The sequence below is a fragment of the Synchiropus splendidus genome, chromosome 10 (assembly GCF_027744825.2).
Source record: "Synchiropus splendidus isolate RoL2022-P1 chromosome 10, RoL_Sspl_1.0, whole genome shotgun sequence".
In the NCBI taxonomy this organism is placed as follows: Eukaryota; Metazoa; Chordata; class Actinopteri; order Syngnathiformes; family Callionymidae; genus Synchiropus; species Synchiropus splendidus.
Genome location: NC_071343.1, coordinates 17,635,345 through 17,660,681, shown reverse-complemented (window position 1 = coordinate 17,660,681; position 25,337 = coordinate 17,635,345). Strand labels below are relative to the sequence as shown.

Genomic DNA, 25,337 nt, shown 5'->3' with positions numbered 1-25,337 from the left:
GACAGGGCATGTCAAGCCTATTCTGACTGAGAAATATGGTGTCAAAATGTACGACGCAGAAAGATATATATCTCAAACCATCCATGTGCTGAACTCAGAACCTGGGATAGCAATTCAAACACAGCACAAAAACTAAATGTGAGGAAAAATTATCCTTTCCTATTTCAATAAAACCTGACATCATTTTGAAATCTGAGAGCGCCACCTTCTGAGGACTGTCCTTTGTTAACACAATATCATTGTCTATGACAGTCAGTCATTGCACAGGTGGGCTTGAGTGAGAAGCTGAGGTGGGCTCACGCCTATCTCCTCATCTGTGGAACCAGTATGGTTAGCATAACCTCACCCATGCATCCACAGCGTGATGTCTTCATAAGTGCTATACCTCATGATGCACCTGACTCCATCCTAAAGAGCCGAAGGTTTTTTAATTGTCCCCTCAGGATGACTCATAAACATGATGAATCTCTGACCTTTCGTCAAGCACCTTCATCATTTCCACCAGGAGACGTGTGGCTTGTGCGCTTCTTCCTGTGTCATTATTTATGTTCCTAAGAGGACAAACTGAGATTTTAATGACCTTGTGGCCTTTTCTCTGGACCAACTTAATGTTATCTTCTGACATCCTAACTGACATTAAAGATTTTCAGGACACAAACATGACTGGAGGAGCTTACATTTTCAAATTATGAGTTCAACGCCGTGCCAGGAAAGCTCGCGTCCTCAAGGGCACGCCGGCGGGATTGTCAACCTTTTTTTTTTTTTTTCCACCAGTGGAGCTAATTTGGCTGGGCGTCAGCAGAGAATGGCTGAGAGATAACCTTCATATCAGCAGCTGCTCTCTCATTAGTCCCCTTCAGTTTAGTAGCTGGCAGTGAGCTGTTACCTTTGAGCACGGCTGTTAAAATGCCAGGCCAACGTGAGTTAGTGGAAGCCAAAGGTCTTCTTGGAAGCAACGGATCAGCTCGCCTGTACGGTTTAATTAGAATCCCCCCGAAAAAAGTTCAGGAATTGTACTAAAATCCGACATAGAAATATGACCAGCCCTTCAAAATGTCAGCTTTTCCCTTTTTTATGGATCAAAAAAGTCCATCTCAGTAAGTCTGAATATAGTATAATGTGTCGTAGCTTACACCTTTATTACCCGTCTGTGTCATGTTTTTGCTTTAAGCTTCTCCGCTAGCTCAATCTATTACAATGAAAAGAGACTGCCAGATTTTCCGAGAACAGAGTCCAGAGTTGGCGATGAGGTTTAGCTAAATCTTAGCCTCCACAGGAGTGTAGAATGTCCAATGTTGTGTACCTCGGCCAGAGATCTCCGTTCCAGGCCGACTGATTTCTCGCATCAATGTTGGTCACACGCTGGTAAAAGGATTTCACTTTAACGCATTTCATACTGCCTATTCCAGGCAAACATCATGTTGCAACTGTTTAAATATCATTCTTTGGCATTCATCTGCTGATGACATGAGGATGAATTATTGTTGAAGTCGAGCAAAGATAAGAAAGTGGACACACACACACACACTATTTGTCCATTCCACGCTGTTTGCATTGGCAGAGCAATTTTTTGTGTAGCGGCAGAAGCATGTTTGCTGCAATTTTGACTGGTTGAATAAACTGGAAATGCACCCAATGTTATTGTTTGTGTGTTTTCAAAATAATTCTATTATTTTCTTCTAATCTGAAATACAATTGGTGTCATTAATCTTTAAATCAAGGGTGTCCAAAACGGCCCTCAAGGGCCACAGTGGTTGCAGTTTTTGTTCCATCTAGCAGACACACCTTCACCAGTCAGGTGCTGCCAGTTTCAGCTGACAGCTCATTGGTTAAACAGTGTGCGCTTGATGGGTTGGGACAAAAACCTGTGCCCCTTTCTGGAAGAGTTTGGACACCCCTGCTTTAAGTTAAAAGGCACTGAATATGACAGCAGGTGGCAGTAGTGTAACAACCCAGTAGAAGCAAGACGTAGTAGTTCGCAGTGGTACGGGATTTTCAGGGCAATGTGGAAAACAAACTTGTAATGGACACATCGTGAAAAAATTCATGGAAATATGCTCATAAACCTTTGACATATTTCCTATATATCCTTTCGATATAGTTCTTTTCATATTCCAGTCCAAACCTAGCACACAAAGGTCCCTTTCCCGGGATGTCTGAAAAGGATATTCAAGTCATTTTATCAGTAGCGTAGCTTCAAATGACGTCCTGACCTTGTCCATAGAAAAATAGTCATGAACACACGCAGGCCACGGCTAAATATATTGCTCTTTCATTATCCAAACTTGATACGCTCCGGTTTGTCCTCTTCTTTTGTCTCTTATTGACCTAAAATCCAATTACTTCTTTGGCTCAGAAATCATTTAGCACAGACACTAATGGTTGATCATTGACCAAAGACGTATTACAGGCAGGGAAAAAAAAAGGTTTTCAACTTAATCGCTTAATTGGATCTGAGGTCATTTGTTTAGAAACACTGTCCTTTGGTGTCTGGCACACAGTCAGATACAAAAGTAATGATTTGGCAGTGTCATTTTTAAAGTGACCTGCAACATTGTAATCTTTAACATCTTTTTTTTTTTTTTTCTTCTCAGGGTTAATTAAGCTGAATTGTTATCCAACGCTACCTTGGACCTCAACGCTAAAGAGTGGAGAATTCAAACTCCGACAAGAGGTGTGAAGCAGCATTGCGCTGCACACTAACCCTGCACTTATAGCTGTTATAAGAGGGTCAATGGCTGGAGTTCATTATAGGACTTGTAGTACTAGATGCTGGAGGACAGAACCCAGTAGACCTTCATATTATACATTAAGATGTTTCAATAAAACCACGCAGCTGATCTAGTCCCAGTAGTTTCGCAGTCGGGAACACCTAACCTGAGACTGAATCAAGACCGAGAAACTGTCCATGCCTGAGACCGCAGTGAATACAAACACATTAACCTATTGCTAAAGTTTTATTGAAATATGTTTGTTCATTTTAGAATTATTTTGTGACCTCCACGATTGGCAGAGAGAAGTATTGAATTAAGTGCCCTGTTGACACTTAGAGTCAGACGTTCCTAGCGATGGCCGGTGAGGCTTCACAAAACAGTGTCTTCATTTTTAGAAACATTTGGCTTCAATCTCACTGCCGCATATAATCATAAATCCCAGCAGCTCTGTCTTCATTGTTCTTGCCTAAAAATAAAAATGACAGCCCAAGTACAGCATGGCTGAGAACTGCGAGGATGTACTAGTGAGTCCTCATGGTGCAGTGACTCCCACTAGATGGCACTCTCTGCACTAAAATGGTTTGTTTCTAACCATAGCTTCGCATCACTTTTTAAACCGAGTGCACCAGCCATCTGCTGAGCTCAAAAAACAGTCACTGTTTCATGAAGCCTCACCAGCCCATCACCAGTTGAAACATAGACCCCTGTCAAATGAAGCATACATTGCTTGCTGCGTAGTTGCACCCTGAAATCTGGGCAACTGCTCGATCAAGTTTCTTAAAACTGCTAACCTTTGACTTAACCAACAATTTTTGGTACGTCCAAGCTTGACTGAGTCGGTGAAATAAATAAATAAACAAGCGCAGTTTCTAATAAAAGAATGAAATATTCATACTTTCATGTCTCTGTGTCACAGAACTCACTTAAAGAAGAAAGCAGGTCATGACAAAGAGTGAATAATTAACAGTATATTCACATGAAATTGCACTTAGCCTGTGCTGATCCATTAATAAAAAAACAGATCAGTACCAAATAACACTGCTTGGGTTACAAGGCTGAACTGCCGCAGACATATTAAAGGGAAGCTCCAGATATTCATTAAAAACCCCATCAGAATAAGGAAAACAGAGGCATTGTTACAGGGCTGACAGACAAACCTTTTGACTACCGCCACAAATAAATTATCGGGGTTGTCTTGGCCCAGTAAATGCTTTCGGATAAAAGACATTGCAAATCTTAAGACAAGCAATTATTTGGGATTTAAAAAAAAAAAAAAATGAAAAGAAATGTTCTCTTTAATGTCTCTTTACGCCATTGGGCAATAAGACACTCCAGTAATTAGACCGACATAATAGGAAAATTCTGTGAAAAACAATTTAACACCAGTTTAACAACAGCCACGCTAGTCGCTGCTGACAGAATTGGGGCAAACATTATAAAGAATTAATGGCATATGCCAACATGGGGCTATTTTCTGAGTCTGTCAGTGCATGTATTGGCTGTTGTAGCACACTATGAAATGACATGGTGGATAAATAGTGTGCAATAATTGCCACAGCTCACACACCATGAACTGTGTGAGACAGAGATAATGCTACCTGATCCTGGCTGGGACTCTTATCGCCACAATGAAGGTGCATTTCTGTCACTGGAGACTGCACATTGTGTGGGAGAGAAAATGGAGTGTGAGGTGCGTCGTTTCACATTTGAATTTGTGATAGATGTAATTCAGTCACTCGGGTGGAGGCCCGATAGACCAACAAATATACTGTACATCCTGTCATTGAGGCAGGATGAAAACACAGGCTCGGATCTTTGAATTTCGTTCAGCTGCAGACGCGTCCAAAGTCAATAAACCTAAAGCGCATTTTCAGTAAACAACAGAGTTTTGCTGCTCATGGGAGCAAATAAAGTTATGAAAATTGCTTTCACTTGTCGCCTATGAGACGTAGCACAATCATAACTCAATGTTAGCAAAATCAGGAGTTTGACTGACTTTTCCGACTCTGTGAATGTATGAAAAAATAAATAAATAAATTATAATAATTAATAATTACATAATTAATAAATAAATTAATAGATAAGCACAGGAAGTCAGAGCCAAAACCATGATAAACACATTTTTAGGCACTGTGTGTATTGTTTTGCACCAACGTTTTACCACAATATTGACTGTATCTTGGGGTTTGGAAGGAAACACACTTTAAACTGACCATTTTCAGCCATTTCCACAGCATATGCTGCCCCATATGTGGCTTAGTTGGACCAACAATATTCTTAAAAAATACTACATTAACTTGTCCAAGGTTTTACTGTTTTGTTGTTGGGTTTTTTTTCTATATTTTAGCAAAAACAATCCCAGAATTTCGATTACATTTTTCTCAATGTTGATAGTAAGATATTTTAGTGTTCTAAATTTGGATTTAAAAAAATTAAAAAAGACAGAAAATGTAAATATTTTAATATATATAGCATGTGTTTTGAACCTTTATATTTAAATTTTAATAGCTCAAAAATGTGTTGTGAAAGGGATGTGTCCTTTAATGTGTCCTTTGTGTGTGAAACGTTCTCATACCCTGAATGTTTTGGGTCAAGATAAACCCGTAGCCTCAGACATTTCACCTCTTACTGCAGTTTGTGCTGAGACAGCAATGATGATGACACGACTAGTCAACTCATGAACCCGCCTGTGACTAATTTAATGGTCAACTATGTTGACTAATAAGTGCAGCCTTAGTGCAGTGCTGCTTTTTGTCAAGAGGTAGCTGCAGTGCTGTGCAGTGCAACACATTCTTATTCCCAGGGTACCAAATAAGCACTTTTTGCATGTGGATTTACCAAAAGAAAGGTGTTGTTTAGCGTTAGGGTTAAGGCTTGCTGTGGCTGTCCTCTTGCTTGTTTCGTCAATGGAGTCACATGGTGTATATAGCACCTCAAATGATCATGCGCTTCAGCCACATAAGGTGCTATAAATACCAAGTGACATCAAATTCAAAGTCCAATTGAGCCCAATGCCTCATTTTGAAATGTTATGCAGCAGAAGAAGCGTACACCTACATGTCAATAAGCAGCGAGGAAGGCTGATTTCATCATCAGCACTGGCCGCAAAAGTCCAGTGGAAAAAAAGTTGCCAATTGACGCCTTGGATATGAGAACATGTTGCTCAGTGGTCAAGACACCTTTAAAAACAAACGCACAACATATAACAACTATCAAAATGTGTAGTCAATTGAACTTTTTTTTGAGTTGCAAAAGATTAGATAAGAAAGAATGATTAGCAAATACTCCAAACCAGCAGCGGAGATGAGCTGTTTGACAGTGGTCTGCTCTCTCCAAGTGATATTCTAGTTGTGTTGGCTTTTGATGTTTGTCATAGCATAACATAGGCTAAGCAATGCAAGCTCAGTTTTGCGCATGTAAACAGGATTCTAGGGTTTGCCACTCCAGGGCTAATCTCACAGCCTGTGGAAGGCTGAAATAGTGCTTTTCCCTCAGCCACGTCGTATATGTAAACACTTCTACTAAATCAATTTGCGTTTTTACATTCTGATTTTGATCGCTTGTGATGAATGCCTTGTCACTTTCCCTGTTATCACTGTCAGTTTTACTTGTTTATTCCCCGCTCTAATAGCAGAGGAGCCTTCTGAGGCAAGAGCAAATTTAACAACTAAAAAATGAATAACTTAAATGCAAATGTATCTCAGCAAGATCCAAAAACAATAAAAGATAGAAACAAAAAAAAAACAAAACAGGTTTATGTTGAATTGGTGACAGGGTATTGTTCACCTATTGGACAAATTGAATTTGTCTCATTTTTTTTCGTGCTCTCCTCAGTCAGTCCGATGCCACAGCAACAACCTCACCGCAGAAGACTGAACTCTAAATGTTTGATGCTTTGTGTCACCCTGACAACACACTGTGCACTGCAGTGAAACTTAGGAACTTTGAATGAATGTCATATTGCATGTGTTATAAATGAAAATAACGTTGTTTGTTATACTGAGACCAAGATCTGACTGACTGACACTTCATCGAAGGTGACCCAAGCAAAGTCAAAAAAATAAATTAATTAAAAAAATAAAAAATGTAATGCCTCGATAGTCAGGGTAGCATTCCGTTGATGGTCATTTACCACCCATCCACCCTCATCCGCACCAAATGCGGGCAACATCCACCAGCTCCGACCTGGGGGATCCCGAGGCGAGGAGATATAATCCTTCCAGCTGGCCTTGCCTGAAACACCTCCAATGGGAGGTGCCAAGGGAGCATCCCCAAGACATGCCGAACCTAAACTGACTCCTCTCAAAGCTGAGAAGAAGCAGCTCTACTCCGAGTCTCGCCCAAGTGAGGGAGCTCCTCACTTGGGCGAGACTACTACTTGAGCAGTGCGCAAAAGACAACATTGGTCAACATTGGAACAGATGGCTGGGTCAGGAGTGAGTCTTCCCCGCTCCCAAATTTTGTTGTTGTGGAGTGTGTAAATTGTCACAAATGTGTGTGTGTCTTTCTTTAAGAAGCCACTGTCAGGCTGACAGCACTGTCATGGTAACATCTACCTGGACATGAGTACACATATGCAAGATCATTGCTGGGTACAGAAGGAATTTCCCAGAATTAAGTCAACTTTTTTGAACTCCTTTCAAACACTTCCTGACTTGACTATATTCCAGTCACAGAGACTGACTGGAAAATACTGTAAATTTCATGGAGAAATGTAGAATCACGTGCTTCCATTACCGCAGTATTATCGTCAGGGCATTTATATCGATGACTTTACCTAACCTAATAATTGCCTTCCAAGCCTGGTGTAAAAAGACCAACATGCTTTTGAGCGGTTGTATCAAAGATACCCCGGCATTTCTGAACCCACTCCGAGCAACCGCCTCCACATTGCATTGTCAGAGGAGCACACTCAAAGGAGCTCTTGACTCCAGGTGTATCCATTTGTCACCAGCACACAACAATGCATCCGCAGTGACCTCGGAAACAAAAGCAGAGCAGATGGACTGAAGTGTCCTTGTGTTGACTCACCCCTGCACCATCTTCGTATTTGTACTGCCTCCAGTCACGGCCCGTGTCGCTGTAGAGCAGCATATAGCTGCTGACCCAGTCCCAGCTATCGAAACAACCTTGTGTGGCCACCGCCGTCACCTCCATTTGCTCCCGGAGGTCCACCTGGAGCCACGGCTCCTGGTCAGTCACCAGGGGAGACCACCCGCCTGCTCCTAAAGAAAGTAAAGAGGAAATCATACACAGGAGGGATCCATTAGATATTGATGCGGTCGATTGTTGCGGTTCACGCATCTTCACCCCTGCACTGCGATGTAAAAATAAACCTGTAAACACAGATGCCTTTCATGTTAGCGCACGACACAGCCCTAATTAATTACTGGAAGATATGTGACGCAGGCTATAATTAGCACGAACAAGAAACCCAGCGCCACATGCGACGCCTCATCTTCAATAGATATACACCATAGAATTGGACTTGGGAGAAGCCTATCTTTCACATCACTCAAAGAGCCGTGTAAAAACACGAACTTCAAAGGCCACGGCAAGTTATTAATTCGGGTGCCTTCGTCAAAATATGAAGTCAAATAATACGTCTGGGTACTGAACCTTGTGTGAAGCCGTTGAGTGAGACAATGAAGATCACAACAAACAGGTATTTTTCCTCTTAAATCTTAATTAGGTGCCACTTTTATTCACATCCAGTGGCAGCAATGACAGTATATTGTATTTTGCAAAGACAGATTCAGTCAAGTTAATACACTGAATGGTTGTAGCCATTGAAATGTGTCAAGGCTTCATGAAATTGAGAACGTGCAGCCTGTTTATGAAGCATCTCAAGAGAAAGAACCTCACATGTAGAGGAGGAATCAAACAAGAGACACAAAAGCAATCACCGGACAACATAAAGGTAAACAAAAAGGTTCTTTTTTTCTCATTACTTTGAGTTTGACTAGTGAGTTTCATTCCCTGCTCCTCTGGAAACTGTTACCATCATAGCGATTGTATTTTCATACAAAGCAGTAAACAGGGTGCTTGTTTTTGGCGCATCACAGTGCGCATGATCATGGTAAACATCATTTACAACACATATTGTTCTCCATTGTTACATGCAGTATTCAGTGCACTTTCACTTCTGGTGGACTGTTTCAACCGAATTAACGGTCCAAACCGTGAGTGGAACTGACACAGCCCAGGGGAATTTTGTTTTTGCAGATGGGGAGTAAAGGCACAACCAGCCATCAACAGGTGCTATTTGAAGGATTACAGTCAGGATACAGAAGCCTCTAATATGGCATGACTTTCTTTTGCTTTGTTAAATCAAATTGTGTGCACCATTCCTGTCAGCACCCGATACAGCCCAAAATTCCATGAAAAGAAAAAAAAAAAAAGAGTAGAATTTGGATCAAAGAGCAGCAGAGTTCTCTGTCAATTTATGGCTGTTTTCATTCTGCAGTACATTTTGCATATTTGCCAAGTCCTATGTTAACAATTTCTTCAGCTTTCAAATCTTTTCAAGTGTTTAATACATGCATATTTCACCTGCCACCTCACCAGGCATGGCAAGAATCCCTGTTTCAATGGAAATCAAATAGAAGAAAATAGTATCTCCTTCATCCAAATTAAGTGACAAAAGGAAACGTTTGAAGTTTGTGCGTGCATGTGCTCCATTATGTTAGATCAAATTAATATCTAACTGATGTCTATAATGGACTAAATTAGATGCTGCCACTCCCTATACGATACTATGGACCGGTCATAATTCTGCACCAACTTTCTGACTTGGCCTTATTTTACATGTCTCCCGTAACAAACATAAATGTAGGGCTGAAGACACTGATGTGACTGCAGAGAAAAGCTGATGTTATGTCTTTTAAAGACAGGGTCAGTGATTTTATAGTTAGCTGTTTTTAAAATTCCCATTTACGTTTACAGTTCCACTAGTCCTCAAAAGAGCAAGCGGTCTCCCATACCTTGCTGAACTGAAGCCTAACCAGCCCATCACGATTTTTGACTGAGGTTTTGCAGTGCATTAGAGCGCAAGTTACCACCTAATGCAACAACAGACCCAGGCAAAGTACAGCCTAAGGGCCACATGCATCCCTTTGCCTGTATTTGTGTGGCCCTCATGAAGTCAGCTTGAAACTATATAACAGATCTTAATTCCTACTCTTCCTCTCACTTTCATTTGCTTTATTTTCTGTACCATTTCTCGAATGATATGACCAGTAGTTTATTTGATCATTTTGTCTAAATCTAAATCCTATTTTTATATTTTCACCCTTCACTCATAAATATTTCGTCCTGGTGTTTGTACGCTCAAGAGGTAATATTCAGATCTTTATTAATTTACAATGAAAACCTTTAAATAAAGCAGAAATAAAGTTAAGCAACAACCCATTTTACAACCTGTGATCAAACATTTTGAAATCTGGGTTATGTTTTTATATACTTGGCCTTCTCTTCTTCGCTTCACCGGTCTTTTTAACGGCCCCTAACAACGGTCCCTGTATATAATGTGGCCCCATCGGAAAGAGTTGAGCAGAGGAAACTCACCAACCGATAATTTGTATATCTTTTAAATAATGAGCAACTAAGAATTTGCCATTTCCATTCACAAGTCATGTCATTAATGACAAGATAAATGACAGTGAGTATAGCAAGGACTTTCCAAATGAGCTTCTTTTTTTCGCTCGCTCTCCTTCGAGCTAAAATAAAAGCGAGCGGCTGAGGATGTTTACAAAACACCTCGCCTCTTGATTGAAGTCACCTCCTGATGAATTACTGAGCAGAAAACCTGTTTTTTAGACACTTCATAATAGTGGTTTCCACTCGTGAGAAGTGAAAAAAATGGATGGATGGATGGACAAATAGAAAGACAGACAGATTCATGTCAGTATGAAATTGAATAGTGTCTTCTTGTATGGCCCCGGTGACAGGTTGCAGGGCTCAACTTTGTTCCATCCAAGTACATGCCAACAACACATCACTTGTCAGGAAAATGCAAATGCTCCATGGTTTGCAAGAGAAGGGAAATGTAAAAGAGAGAGACAAAATGACAGGAGACAGGTACAAGGTCACTCCATGGCAACGAGTGCGACTCCCCTTGAGAATCCATTTCCATCTTTAATCATCTGAAGTGACTGAAAAAAACAACAGCGCTGGTAGCAGCTGGTCACTGCCATCGAGTGGTCTGGATCAGGAGCGTCCAAGCTGTGGCGCTTTCTGCGACACTCACCGTCTCGTTTGTTGAGCCTGGCATAGTGAGCGGCCGAGCCGACGGAGGACTGAGTGGAACTCTGAAAGGACGACTGGGGTAACGGGGACGCCAGAGGACTGTTGCAATTGTCTGTTGGAGAAAACAAACAAGAGGAAACACGGATCAGAAGCCCGCTCATGCATTTCAGAACAACTCACAGGATGTATCTGAATACAGAAGTATAGATTTTTACACCAGATATTCACTCATGTACTCAGCAATTAAGGCAGAGAATTTAAGAAAATGCTGCGTCAGAGTTCTTGTTATACGTGTAATTACAGTGAGATAGGAATAATTCGCGTCCGTGTAAACCAAAGCACGACGATCAATAACTCATTATTTTTAAAGATGTTCACCGTGCACTGACATATTGAATCTCCAGGTTGCTACAAATAAGAAATCCTGAAAAGTAGCACAGTCCAATTTGAAGGAATAACATCTGTTAATTGAAAGCCACGGAGTGAAAAATTGTAATTTTCTGTTGGTCATGTCATGTCAAGTGTGACAAGCAATGATTCATACGCTTTAATACGACTTCATCAGCATGACAAGTCATCATCTCATCGGTAGAACCATGTGGCACCATTGGATTAGCCATATCCAAGATCTGAAAACGTCATGTTGCCCTTGCTTTTAGAGATATTTCAGGCCGACATTGCAATTCATTACAAAGTCAAATGATCAGGTTTTATGTATATATGATGCAATGAATCTGAATCTAATGTCTTGGTCCTTCCATCTAAGTGAGGGACCCACTTTATTAAATTTGTCAACCAGATCTCCAGATATTAAGTATCATAAATGTCGTCAACATTGTAATTACTAAGATGGTACACCGCAGGATTGCATTCAGCAGATGCCAGCCACGACATTCATTGTGCGTACAACATGGCTGCAACAACGGACGTCAAGGAAAAAGCTCTTGGCTATGCTATGCTAATCTCACAATTTCATATAAACAAAGAGCTTTGCGACGCCGAACTGAACCTTCCGTGATGCTTGTTGACATGTAGGCGATTCAAAGGTGTCGATACAAATATACACACTTTTCTTTTTACATGACATGGTGCCCCTGTGACAGGATATGCCGTGGAGTGCGACCCGAGTTTAACTGGAAACCCTAATGTGTCGCGGATGCACAGTCCACTTGAAAACAGTCATTGCTTTACACGTTAGGAGTGAGAATATGTCAATTTTGCATAATGTGTATGTGAATGTGTGTCCGTGTTTTACCTCCACTAAACATTGCGTGATTGTCATCTCATTATATGTCTTTAGAAAAATGAATAACTTTCAATGCAATTTTGACGAAATAACTGGACAAGAAATTGATTTGGGTTATAAAAAGGCACTACTTTCCATGCTTTGAGTTAAGTCCTTGGAAGGTGAAGTCCTTCTCGATAGACTATAAATTGCTTCATGTAGCCAAAATGGAGGGATTGCCGTCGGAATTTCATGTTTTTCGGCTTTCGCTAGCACTAATTTTGCAGTGATAGGCAGTTGAGGCATCATGAAACACTGTCTTTATTTTCAGAGCCCACTAGATGGCACTCTTTGCTGTAAAGCATTTGTCTTCAAGCAACAATTTCAATGAAACCATACATTATTTAACTGAGTTCCACTTTTTTAGCTTTGAAAATGAGGACACTGTTTCATGAAGCCTCGCAAGCCCATCACTAGAAATCCGAAAGACATGACTTAAAATCTCATGACAAAAACAAACTAGATGCATCCTCATTCCAATCATGTTTAAAATCGGAAACTTGTGCCCTTTAAGTGAGGCCAAAAGGCCTCAAAAATAATCGTTGATGATAATCGAAAATGAGGGATTCTAGCTGAAGAGTCAGTATGGCGGACGTGTGTGTACCTGGAATAGAGATGTTCTGCGAGAGAACAATCACAGCCCTATTTTACAAATTCAAAGAGCAATGAACAGGCAGCGATATGGATACAACTGCAAACAACTTGATCTGCCCTCAAAGACGCACAACTCTCACCCGACCACTAATTCTTGTCGGTCACACTGTTATTAATGTGCAACGAATTTGCTTCCATGAACCACCAGAGAAGTCCGCTTAGCCTTTAATTGTACTGTTTAAGTTCGGAAGCCCGGATTAAACAGTATTGACCTGTCACTTTTAAAACCTGAATCGGGTCAAAAAGCACAGGTTCCACTCTTACCCAACACTCAGACACTTCACACAGTTGATTAACCCGAGCGGTGACCCTTTTCCGTGAGAAAGAAACAGTTCTTTATGTGTGGACGTGTGTGTGTTTAATCCGGCGCCTCAGACATGACATTACATGGAGCCATGCAACAGGCAGCGGGAGATTTAGAGTCCAACCATCTAAACCTGCCAATCTCCCTCTGATCCGCCATCTCTGCCAAAAAATGCCCGGTATTTCCAGCAGCAGCAGCAGCAGCAGCAGCCAGTGAGCTATTTAGCTTCGCTGGCTGCTGCTGCATTCAGGCCTGAATGTGAGAATATAATGAAAACTGGCAGCAGCCTGATTACAATTATTCGCCTCCATCACCGAGCAGTTCACTCCTCTAAGTGTTAGATGACTTTTGCTCAAGGATGTGAAAAGACTTATTCTTCTTCAAGTACAGACGCATTCCAAGCACATCTGGAGTGGTAATTGGCCATCCGTCTGGCCAACAAACAGCACAACAGCGCTGACAGCATGTGCTGCCGACTCGCCTCCGCCTTCCCACTGAATTACAGCTGACCTGCTTCGATTGCTCTCAGATCACTTGCCAAGAGATTTTCCTAATCCCGATTTCAAGTGTGACGAAAGTGGATCACGCTGTCTTGTCCGAGACTCAAATTGTTAGCTGAGCCGTACTGTGGTTGCAGATGTTCATCAGGGAAATGAGAGCACTGGCATGCCAACGTCGCACAACTGGGGTTATTATGCAAGCATGGGGTTCTTAATCTGTCAAAGTATCCCAAATCCCACTTTTGATCCCAAATGAATAAATCTGACTCTTCTTATTTCTCCTCATACTTCCATCCCTCCCTACAAGATCCCTGCAGTTCAAGAGTGTACTGAGCTAAAGTTGATGAAGAAAAGTGGAGAGTTCTTAAAGTCCCACGAAAGACTACTTTGCTTTATTTTACATAAGATGCTTTCCAAAGAAAAAGAAAAAAACAGCCTCGAGTTTTCGCAAGATCAGCAATATGTTCACCGCTATGAAGAGAAACCTCCTGATACAAGACAATGTTTGTGTCTTCCAGCGTCTTGGACTTTATTCTAGCCTTCAGGAAGTGCAGCTACGCTTTGTATTTTATCACACTCCGCCATTGCCCAAGGAACAACTGTTTGCTAAGTCAAGTTTGTAAAAAGCCAATTGGGTGTCAAAAGTTACAAAAATACGTGAATAGATGGGGAAGTGAACCACTACTGAAAGAGCTTAAGACAGTGCTTGGTACAGTATAACAAAAGATATAATAGAGGTTGGCGTATTCATATACTAAAGACAAAATGAAAAAAAAGAAAAGCTATATATATAATAATAAAATCCCAGTTGCATTTGCTTGCGGTTCACGTCCTACGAACGCAGTTGCCAGATGGGGTCGAGCACGTCCTCCAGTAGAATTCACCAGTAACATCTCCAAAGATCACTGTATATTATTAAGCAATAGCATGCAGCGCAATAGGCTTATTACCTTGTCGGACACAAAATGCCACTATAGCCACAAGCAAGCTTCTTTACTAAACACAATACGTCCAAATCTGTTGATGTAAAAATATTAAAAGCACTTTATCAGGACAGGACGCATGAGCGTCGGTCAGAAGATTGTAATTTTGTTGCAATGAATTTGCAATTTAGTGTGTTGGTGTGTGTAACATAGTGTTTTCTGGGAGCTGAAAATGAATACATTTACCTCCCACTATTTGACTAAGCGACATTTTGCACACGTAGCAATAGCTCTTTTTTGTGAAAAAATGTTCCAAAATCAAGCGCTATTGAGCACACTGTTACGCCACTATATACATAGAATTCAGTTCTTAAAAAAAAATTGCTTTATTTTACATGAAATGCTTTCCAAAGGAAAAAAAAAAACAGCCTTGTGTTTTCGGAAGATGAGCAATATATTTACCACTATGAAGAGTAACCTCCTGATACATCACAATATTTGTGTCTTCCAGCGTGTTGGACTTTATTCTAGCCATCAGGAAGTGCAGCTACGCTTTGTACTTTATTACACTCCGAGGAACAACTGTTTGCTAAGTCAAAGTATTTTGATAAACCAATTGGGTGCCAAAGTTACAAAAATGCGACGGACATCATCATGGTATTCATACATATGCCAGATGCAAATATGGAGCCTGATATAGTTACTGCTGAGTTTTGACTAAGCGACATTTTGCATATGTAGAAATAGCTCTTTTTTTGTGAAAAATGTTTCAAAATCATGCGCAATTGAGCACACTGTGACGCCACTGTATACATAGAATTCAGTTGTTTAAAAAATAAATATATATATATAAAAATGTACATCATATATGAACATGATGTACATTTTCATCCCCCAATATTATTTTGGGGTAGTTAGTGGTCCAGCATTGTGGGTTCATGAGCTTGTGTCACTCCAAACACGCCTCTCATCTTTTGCCACAATCTCTGAGCTACACTTTAACACGTACAACCAAACGTGGACACAGACAATAATTTCATCCTCCGTGCAAAACTTCAAACAGCGACCGCTAATGAATCCAAGTAAACAGGGATCGGATCGGAGTCTCCCCCTGTTGTGTAAATGTCAGGATTCAGAGCAGAGGCTGTCAGTCGCTCCTTCAAGACTGGATGATTATGCTGCCTCCCCTTCCACAGCAGACCCCAGGAAACAAACATCCCACGGTTTTGTTTTACATACACTCTCATATTTACTGGGGAGCCATAAATCTCAGACTGGGACTGTAAATGCACAGGAAGTTGAGTGATGCTCTTGTTGTTTACAGCTCCGCAGATGTGGTGTTCTGCCAAATGGCTGCTTGTCAGTCACGGAGACTCAGGGAGACTTATGGATGAAGCTTGATTTATCTGCAAATCTGCTCCTTGGCCTGCAGGGATAAATGAAAAATCCTCTGATGTTGACTCTTGATGCGCTCATCCGCATAAACCTTGCATCTAAATTAACCCACATGCACTTTCAGACAATTGAGACGACTGTGTGGTCAAATCATGACAAGGATAAGTTACATCACAAGTGCCACAATTTATATTTAAATTGGAAAAAGTATGTATTTTAAATATCCTGTAATGTATATGTATATATATATATATATATATACACAAAAAGCAAATATTGAGGTCAACAAAAAGGACAGCTCTTAAAATGAAATAGAGTTTCAAAACACTATTATGCATAAGCTTGCATTGACCCAGTCCATCATACAAATATTGGCATTATCGTGCCATCCCAAGGTATTTCAGACACCATAACACTGAAGTCCATGCTCCATAAATCCAGATTAAGAGTGAATTCCCATATTTTGTGACTGATTTATTAGTGTCTTCTCCAAGGGTTAACCACTTAATCCAGATTAGTTCAAATAATCCACCGTTTAATCTGCCCAGACTCTTTATCTCCAGATAGTACCTTAATCACTATAATATCATAATGGTATACTCATATTTTCTCCTAACAATATGTCAAACATCCTTCACTGTTTTTTTTTATATATATACATGTCTGACCAAATAGGCAGATGAATTGAACAAATTGGAATTGAATTGCAACAGAAAAAGAAGTGTTTTTGTGACGTATTATTGTCATAATGGAGTTAAAAATGAGGTCTTCCACATCACATTTAAATTGCAACTTTGTGGATGGATTTAGCGATCTTCCATCCCGTCCTCAGAAGTATCAAATCTTTTAATAGTATGTGCATTAAAGACAGGAATCGCTGGCCTGCGTACACTGCGGCGACTGAGTTAAAGTGGAATTCAGAAGGTCAGTTTAATTCGGTTATCTTATTTGACTATTTGTCGATCATTGTGACGCACTGTATTTTATTTTTCACACAGTGAACCCTCATGTCAGATCTCCATAGCAACCCGTCAAATAACCAACTGCTGTTTAGCTGTGACTTTGCTTCAGTCTTCACATGAATGCTGTAAACATTGCATTGACAGAACCCAATTATTTGGCCTTAGAATGCGGTTGGTTTTGCTCGATTTGAATGAATATGAATGCTGTAGACAAGATGTACACTCACATTAGTTGGTGTTACAAGTGTTTCATTTCCAAATTACATCATTATTCTGAGTGTCGTTTGGATTTTTCAGGGAACAAAGAAAAAAAAGAAATGACATCATGCTGAACCGAATTAGACTCAGCCTCGCAGCCTTTGGAACAAAGCAAAAACTGTAATCTCTGCCACAACACACTCCTCTTTTTACTTTCACTTCATAGATCGTGTAATAAAATTAAGTAAAGCGGAAAAGACAGACACAGAAAGCCTTGCTCGTGCGTTTGGCGAAGCGCGCCTTCTTAAGCGGAATAAAAATAAAAGCCAAATCCCACGAAAACACACACCAGTCTTGATAAATCCTTCTATTTAATCGAATCGCAGGACATGCGCAAACACTTGGGTTTGACAAATCGCCAGAGAGATTTCCTAAAAATAGAAGCGGCAATAGGGATCAGGTAGTAGGTTTCTCATCTTGGCCTCATCATCTTCAGCAAGTGGATAACGCTCGGGTGTTTAATGTTACAGCAGCGCAGCCGGAGTGAAATGAATACACACCGCTTCAAGCCAAGCTGCAGATCTGTGCGTCATTGAATTCTGTCGCAAATGAAAGATCAGCAATATCGCAGCCCAACTTCTTGAACTGTATTTTAACTATTCAAACACCAGTTTTAGTGTGTGAGAACAGCGCAGATTTAAATAATACAAAAGACGCCACATTTATTTAAGCGATATTTTTAATCATTAGAGATTATTATTTTAATGAAGGCGCAGCCTTTTGAAAATATTCAGCGATGAATTATATGTAAATGAATCATTTGAATAACTTTTATGTTATCTGCGCTTGTGTTCTTGCACATTAATTGCTTTTCAGCCAGAGTGGTTGTTTGTTTCTGTGGCACTTCAGGGCAGAAGCTCGAGCCGCGAAGTCGAAGATAGACTCTCACATGAAATATACATGATAAAGTAGCTTAAATTATACTTTAAATGTTTCACATTAATCTCAGGTTCGTCGTTTTTTTTCTGTCCCACATTCCTGCAAAGACTCTTTCGTTGTTTTTCAGTTCTTCATCATGAAGATTTAATAAGTCTTTTCTTCATCTAAATTTGGTTTGCAATCACATACTTCAGTGGACTGTTTTTCCACTGGTAACACACAATACACACTGCTTACACATGACTTCATCTCAACTTGAATTTCACTATAGCAAATACATCAAGAGGTACAGAAAAAAAGTGTAGTTTTCTCCCCATGTAGCTTCATATTGTGGTCATTGTTTTGGCTCGCAATGTTAAAAATGCATGCCCAGCAACCCTCAAACCATCTGAGAAGTGGCGTCTTCCAAAATGGCATGACAAGCAAATATAGTATTTGTTCCTGAAGGACTCATATCCCACACTTCTCCAAGGCAACCCTCGGTGGGTCAAAGCCCATTCATAGCTTCCAAAAGAATATATTTGAGACAAGTGAATCGATAGTCCGATATGGCTTTATGAACTTAAACAGAATCACCATGTGCTCAAGGATAGCCATGGTCGATGAGGCATCATGAAACAGTGCCCTCATTTTCAGAGCTCAGTAAGTGGCACTCTTGATGCCAAATCACTTGGGGCAAATGATGCAAGGTTTCACTGAAATAGTTGCTAAATGTCCACATTTTCAAAGCCGACTTGATGGCTCTGAAAGTGAGCGCACTGTTTCACGAAGCCTCATCCTAACCACAGAACCATAGAATAGTAAACTAAGTTTACAGGAAATATAGTGACAAATATCTTCATGACTTCTGTAGTCTTATTTTTAACCAGCCATGGGCTGGTGAGGCTTCATGAAACAGTGCCCTTGTTTTTGGAGTTTAAAAATATTGCAAGGTTTCATTGAAATGGTTATTGAAAACCATGTATTTAATTCCAGAGAGTGCCATCTGGTGGGCAGGGTCTCATGAAGCTTCACCAGCACATCACTATTTTTAACTGTCTCATATTTTAAAATATGAAGAGCAGATAATTCTTCAGTTTAGCCTGGACAAAACCAAGGTTTTAATCATCGGCTCAGTAGCTTTGAGAGAGAAGCTCAAATCACCGCCATTCAACCTCAGCAAACAAGTGAGAATTCTTGGAATAATATTCAGCTCTGATTTGGCTTTGAGCGGTGCAGCATACACATAACCGAAACGGCTTTTATCCATCAGAGGAACGCTTCATGCAGAGCGCATGCCGAGTCACAGGCATTTCTCTATTGAGCGAAACGCAGAGACATTTGTTCGCACTTTTATCTCTTCTAGAAGGGATGATTGCAACAGTCTTCACTGTTGACTGTATCGTGGCAATTTTAAAGCCTCTGCATGGTGTCATGTGTGTTTCAGACTCAGTTTTAAGGTCCAATAATATTCTTTGTGTTCATTATTTTGCTGACTTACACTCGAGCAGCAACCCTGGATCAACGGGCCATTGTTAATACAGCCCAGTGTCACTGTGAAAATATACAAAGGAGATTATTTTAGGATTGAGATTATTGTGTGTGCCTGGTACACAGGCACAAAACTCTGTTCTGCTATGTTCTTTAAATTGTATTATTTTAGCTCACTTTCATAAATCAAATAAATATGAAAACTTGTGTTTTTCTTCCACACATTAGGATTATTTTATTCCGCCTATCCCCCTCTCATGGGAGTGTGTGCATTTTTTTTCTCCTTCTCAAACAAACACAAAATCCATCAACTTTTTCCATTTTCAAAAACTAATTGTTATGTATGAAGATGTCAAATTTACATAGCTCAAGGCAGAGTCTAAAATTACTCAAAGTATCAGAGGCACATTTAAAAAAAAATGTAATTCGTTGAAACACTGGCTGTTTTACTTGACTGGAGCCACAAATGACTAATATCTACGATTATGAGAACACTTGGAGGCAAAGGGAGATGTCTTGGATGACTACAGAATATAAAGCAGCTATCCAACACACCGCAACCGATACTAAAGATGTTCTCACACTCTCAGTCCACAAGTACGTGAGGTAAGCAGAGAGCCTTTGGTCTGCAGATACATGGATTTACGCCCAACTAAAAAGCACTTAGCATCACTCAATATCATGTCACACAAGACAGGCACATTACAGCAACAAATCCATATCTATATATAAACTGATCATAACAGAAAAAAATAACAATAGCGACACTGATGGTCCATTCACATGCCCATCTCAGGGATGTCAGATATATTCATTTATTTTCTCCAATAAAACTGGCCCTTTACAAATATATTCTTCCATCATGGCTGCAGGTTAGTCGACCAACAGACTTCCACGTTTATTTTATTTTATTTTTTTTCAACTACTTTAACTGTTTTTGTATGCTTAACCAAGACCAGGTTGCAGGGGCAGCAGCTGAGGCAAAGAGACCATGGCTTTCCTCTCCACTGAAACGATACTAAGGTCATCAGGGGATGGTAAGGAAGAGACATGCCTTGAGTTTTGCACATCAAAGTAATAGGACATGCCAGAAGTGTCTTTCCGAGGAGATGTTCATAAAATAAATCGCCATAAGCAGGTGGAGACACTGAGAAGTAGCAGTTCCACCACAGTGTTCTCTCCAGCACGGAGGCAGAGCCAAAAATCCTTTGAGGATCCTTTCCAAGATATCCAAATGACTAGACTAGGGGTAGGAACTAGTGATGGGCTGGTGAGGCTTCACGAAACAGTGTCTTAGTTCTCAGGGGCCAGATGGTGGTGAAAAATGACAGCACAGTTTCATGAAGCTTCACCAGCCCATCACTGGTAAGTAGTGATGGGCGACATGGACAAAAAAAAGTTTTTCGCGATAAATGTTGTCATTTCGACAACTATCACGATAAATACATTTTCATTCTATTCGATGTGTTGGACATGACAGTCTCTCTTGAAACTGTTGAATGTTTCACGTCTCTGGTAGAACCCGCTGGTGTCTGACAGACTGCTCTGCCAGCTTTATTTAGGGGTTAAATTGAGCTGTCTGTCTGGTATATCTCATGTCTCTGAACAGTTGACTTGAACTATGGACACGTCTGGACACATTTCCAAGATGCTATTGATGAAATATTAGAAATAATGTGAATAAATGGTCATTTACTCAAATTCTATTCTTGAAACTATTATACAAACTGTAAGACAAACCGTTTTTTATCTTGTGTGATGTAAAACCCTTTCACAATTCTCTCTCCTTTTGGCCACTTTAGAATTTGCTGATGATCCCTAACTGATGCCAGATCGTAACATTAGCGCTGTTTGTCAGAGTGTGTCAGTGTGAGATCAGTGAACCCGAATGGGGTCGCAGAAGAGGACGCCGCCACCGCTGCCAATACCAGAGCGGATGTCCATCTATCCAACTATTTTCACCAAGGTGTTTGTCCGAGGCACCAGTGGAGCCGGAGACCTTCATGTGTTGATATGAACCAAGGCAGACAACCGCGTCAGAGAATCTATGAGGTCCACCCTATCTAACAAAATAAACACGTCGTCGGCCAATGTCATTATCAAAGTTTCCCTGTATTAAAAATACGTTTCAAACTACGATCGTGAACCCAAGTCCACCCCACTCTCCACAACTGTCACACGCCGGTGTCGGCTATCAAACGCTGCAGAGCTGGAGAGCGTGGCGCATAGTCACGGTCTCGTCATGTTCACGTATGCAGGTCCAGTGATCCAGCGAGTGCCGCGTGTTTATAGAATTTATGGTGATATGCAGAATTGTCATTGTGGTGATTGTGTTTGGCGGTGTATTGTGTACAATAAGTTATCGCCCATCCCTACTGGTAAAAACCTCACCTATCTGTCCCGCCCTTACACTCAACCACGACTGAGTACGATGGTCATTGACTAAGATCTGATCCCCCACACAATAAATCTCCTCAAGATGGGTTGAGCTTAACTTGCAGAATTCACGAGTATAAGTTAGATTTTGACAGGAAATTTAGATTAATTTCATTCGAGATATTTGCACTACAAACGCAGTTCTGTTGTCACCATTTGAAGTAGTTGTGCATCCATACACATCGAATGTCAAAGGCGGCTCTACCAAATCTGGGACTGCACATCAGTGGTCTCCCACTCTGAGGGGCATGTTCTGTGGTTTAATGGTGTTAATCCCAGTAGAGATCAGGCTCGAGGGATTAGTCCTGTAGGGCAACAGACAATTGCTGAAATCAACTCTTGTGGCCGTTTAAGGTTTCCATGCTTGCTTTTTGAAGGTGGAAGTAAAGGTCACTGGTAGCACTGCACCTGAAGCCTCAGCACTTGCTGCAAATCTTAAGCCTCCAAAAAAAAAAAAAAAAAAAAAAAAAACTGCCTTGGATGGTTCAAGTGGAAGGAAGGAAGTATATAACAAAAGAAAAAGGAAAGAAAAAAAGTACACAAGTAGTAGCTTCTCACATGGTGACATTAACAATTCATTTTATGGGCTGTGTTCAGGTTTTACACAGCATTATCGTCATGATGTCTTCAGCCTCTGCATGCACGTGCAACATTCCCTAAAGTCACAGTTTCAGTGAGTCTTAAAATTAAACCCAGAGTCCTCCACGTTAGAGTCAAGGAGAGTGGGCAATAAAAAATTAACTACCAGATAAAGCTGTCCCATCTTTTTTTTTTTTTTTTGGTCACAGTCCAATTGAAAGCAAAAGAAATGCCTTCAGAAGCATTCAAGCCTTAACTCACTGTTTACTATACTTCTATTAGTGCTCTTAGGTCACGACTCCCTAACAAGAGGAAGCATGTATCGTGGGTTTGGAAGCGGAAACATGTTTTCTTCATATGAGTGTTCTGTAGCTTCCACTGAACATCGTTGCATGTTTGTACTGTAGAGCTCAAATGCGCTAAAGGCGGGATCAAAATAGCCTGATGATCGGCAGCAACATCAGAGATAATGTAAATGCATTTTCAAACACGGTTCAGCACACTTTAATGCTCTTATCGTTTGATGCAATACAATACATCAGTTCAAAATAATGCTAAGTGCAGTCAATAAAAGGATATGGCGGGAATGATACCACAAGATATGAAGTGACAGACTTGCCGAAAATTGAATAGTTCAATGATGATGATGCAAATTGCTGGCCACTTGTTTTACAAAACGGGTGCAGTCATTCGACATCTGTTTACAGAAGCATTTTACTCAAAGCTTAGTGTGTTTATTAAAGTCCAGGCATCTGACTGACTTTAAGGGGCTCTATTGTGTATTCTTTTATTCCAACAGTGGAACCGAACACACTCACACAGTCGTTTTGCATCACAATTATAAGTTCAATATTTGTATTTTAAAACATATACACAAAAATATATGAAACATATAAGTTTGCATGATGGCTGTTTCGCTCAAAAAATGGTTCACAAAAGTGGTTGATGTGCCAGTGGAGATGTATGCTAAGCACGTGCCCAGTTGATCACATCTAGCTAGATAACACACACGGAGTAGGTGGCATGCGCAACCATTTGTGGCAGTTGTTGGTAGTGAATATATCTGATTTCCATGTGTCTAAGGCTCTTGATGACGTTACAATATTCGGTTTCTCATTGGGATTTTTAGCATTTTCGTTGTTAAACCACGCATAAAAATGACATCGAAAATACAACATCACGCAATGCCAGGTCACAGTCCTCAAAACAATACAAAGCGGTCATTGCTGATGGTGGACTAGTGAGGCATTTTAAAAGCTCATTAAATGGCGCTCTCTGCTCTTAAATCTTTGGTTTCAGTTGACGGTTTCACGCAGATATACACTGCCTGGCCAAAAAAAAAGTCGCCACCAAAAAAAAAAAAGGGTCATACACTCTAATATTTCGTTCGACCGGCTTTAGCATTTGCTGTGGCATTGTTTCGAGAAGCTTCTGCAATGTCACAAGATTTATTTCCATCCAGTGTTGCATTAATTCCTCACCAAGACCTTGCATTGATGATGGTAGAGTCTGACCACTGCGTAAAGCCTTCTCCAGCACATCCCAAAGATTCTCAATGGGGTGAAGGTCTGGACTCTGTGGTGGCCACTCCATGTGTGGAAATGATGTCTCATGCTCCCTGAACCAGTCTTTCACAATTTGAGCCCGATGAAACCTGGCATTGTCATCTTGGAATATGACCGTGCCATCAGGGAAGGAAAAATCCATCGATGGAATAACCAGTATATTCAGGTAGTCAGCCGAGCTCTTTGAGCACGTAATGTTGCTGGAGCTAGACCTGAGCAACTGCAGCAACCCCAGATCCAGGATCCAGGTGGTGACTTTTTTTTTTTGGCCAGGCAGTGTATAATGAGCCTTACTCTTGTGCTTGGTTCCCAATAACCTTGGTGCATAACCCGCATGGTACGCATGAAATGCAAACATGTTTCTAAACACATTGGCAGTGTTGCTGTCTGGTGTTGCCTGTCGTAGCTTCCTTGTAATGAACAGTTCTGACTGTAATTGAATCAATTCATGCCTTCAGATCGCTGCACAACGAGGCTGAATGAGTCTGATTTTCTTGACCGCAACCTGAGGTTAGCCATTTATCTCCACAGTCATCAACTACCTAGTAATTACAGCACCGCCGAACGGCCCAGAGCCGATTATTAAAAGATAAGAAACACAAGGTTATTGGCCACTCATAAACATACAAAACCCTCCGCCTTTCCTTCCAACCATCGTCGGTAATTGACATTGTTATGTGCCTATTATGAGAACACCGTGGGGCGATGCGAAACCTGCGATCCATACAACCTTTATCAGAGATAAAACCAGTGTGTTGGAGGCTGCAGTTGAGTCCGACCGCAGCATCAATAATATCAAAGGCTACCGTGATAGTATCAGGTAGCAGAGTGGCCTCAGACCTCTGCGTTGTATTGATAAAGTCTCGTATGATTTCTTACTCTGGCTAACAGGCTGGGAGGCTCCATGACCTCTGCTTGGCCCGCCACGACTGGATCTGAGGTATCAGTTGACAATTAGTCCCAAACACTGGCTGGATTCAAGGAAGCACACATCGATACATGTGATTGGGAAACACGCTCCTGTAGCACTTCATTTCTCTGAACACGACAAGAATCCCAACCTAGAGGGAGCACGGAGCGCTTACAGGAAGGCTCCCGGATCCTTGACTGAGCTATCGACAGCTTTAGCGACAACGCACATCTCATCTACCGAACATAAATTATTC

At 40.8% G+C, this 25,337-nt stretch overlaps 1 protein-coding gene across 3 annotated transcripts in view; it reads right to left on the bottom strand.

Annotated features, from left to right (window-relative positions):
* Positions 1 to 25,337, bottom strand: part of LOC128765587 (contactin-associated protein-like 5) — a 179,673-nt gene that overhangs the window by 129,120 nt on the left and 25,216 nt on the right. For all 3 annotated transcript variants that reach the window (XM_053876360.1, XM_053876358.1, XM_053876359.1), the window contains exons 2-3: positions 10,963 to 11,073; positions 7,746 to 7,939 (exon numbers count right to left, since the gene is read on the bottom strand). In XM_053876360.1, the coding sequence (XP_053732335.1) occupies positions 7,746 to 7,939; positions 10,963 to 11,073 (305 nt within the window). The remainder of the gene's footprint in view (positions 1 to 7,745; positions 7,940 to 10,962; positions 11,074 to 25,337) is intronic.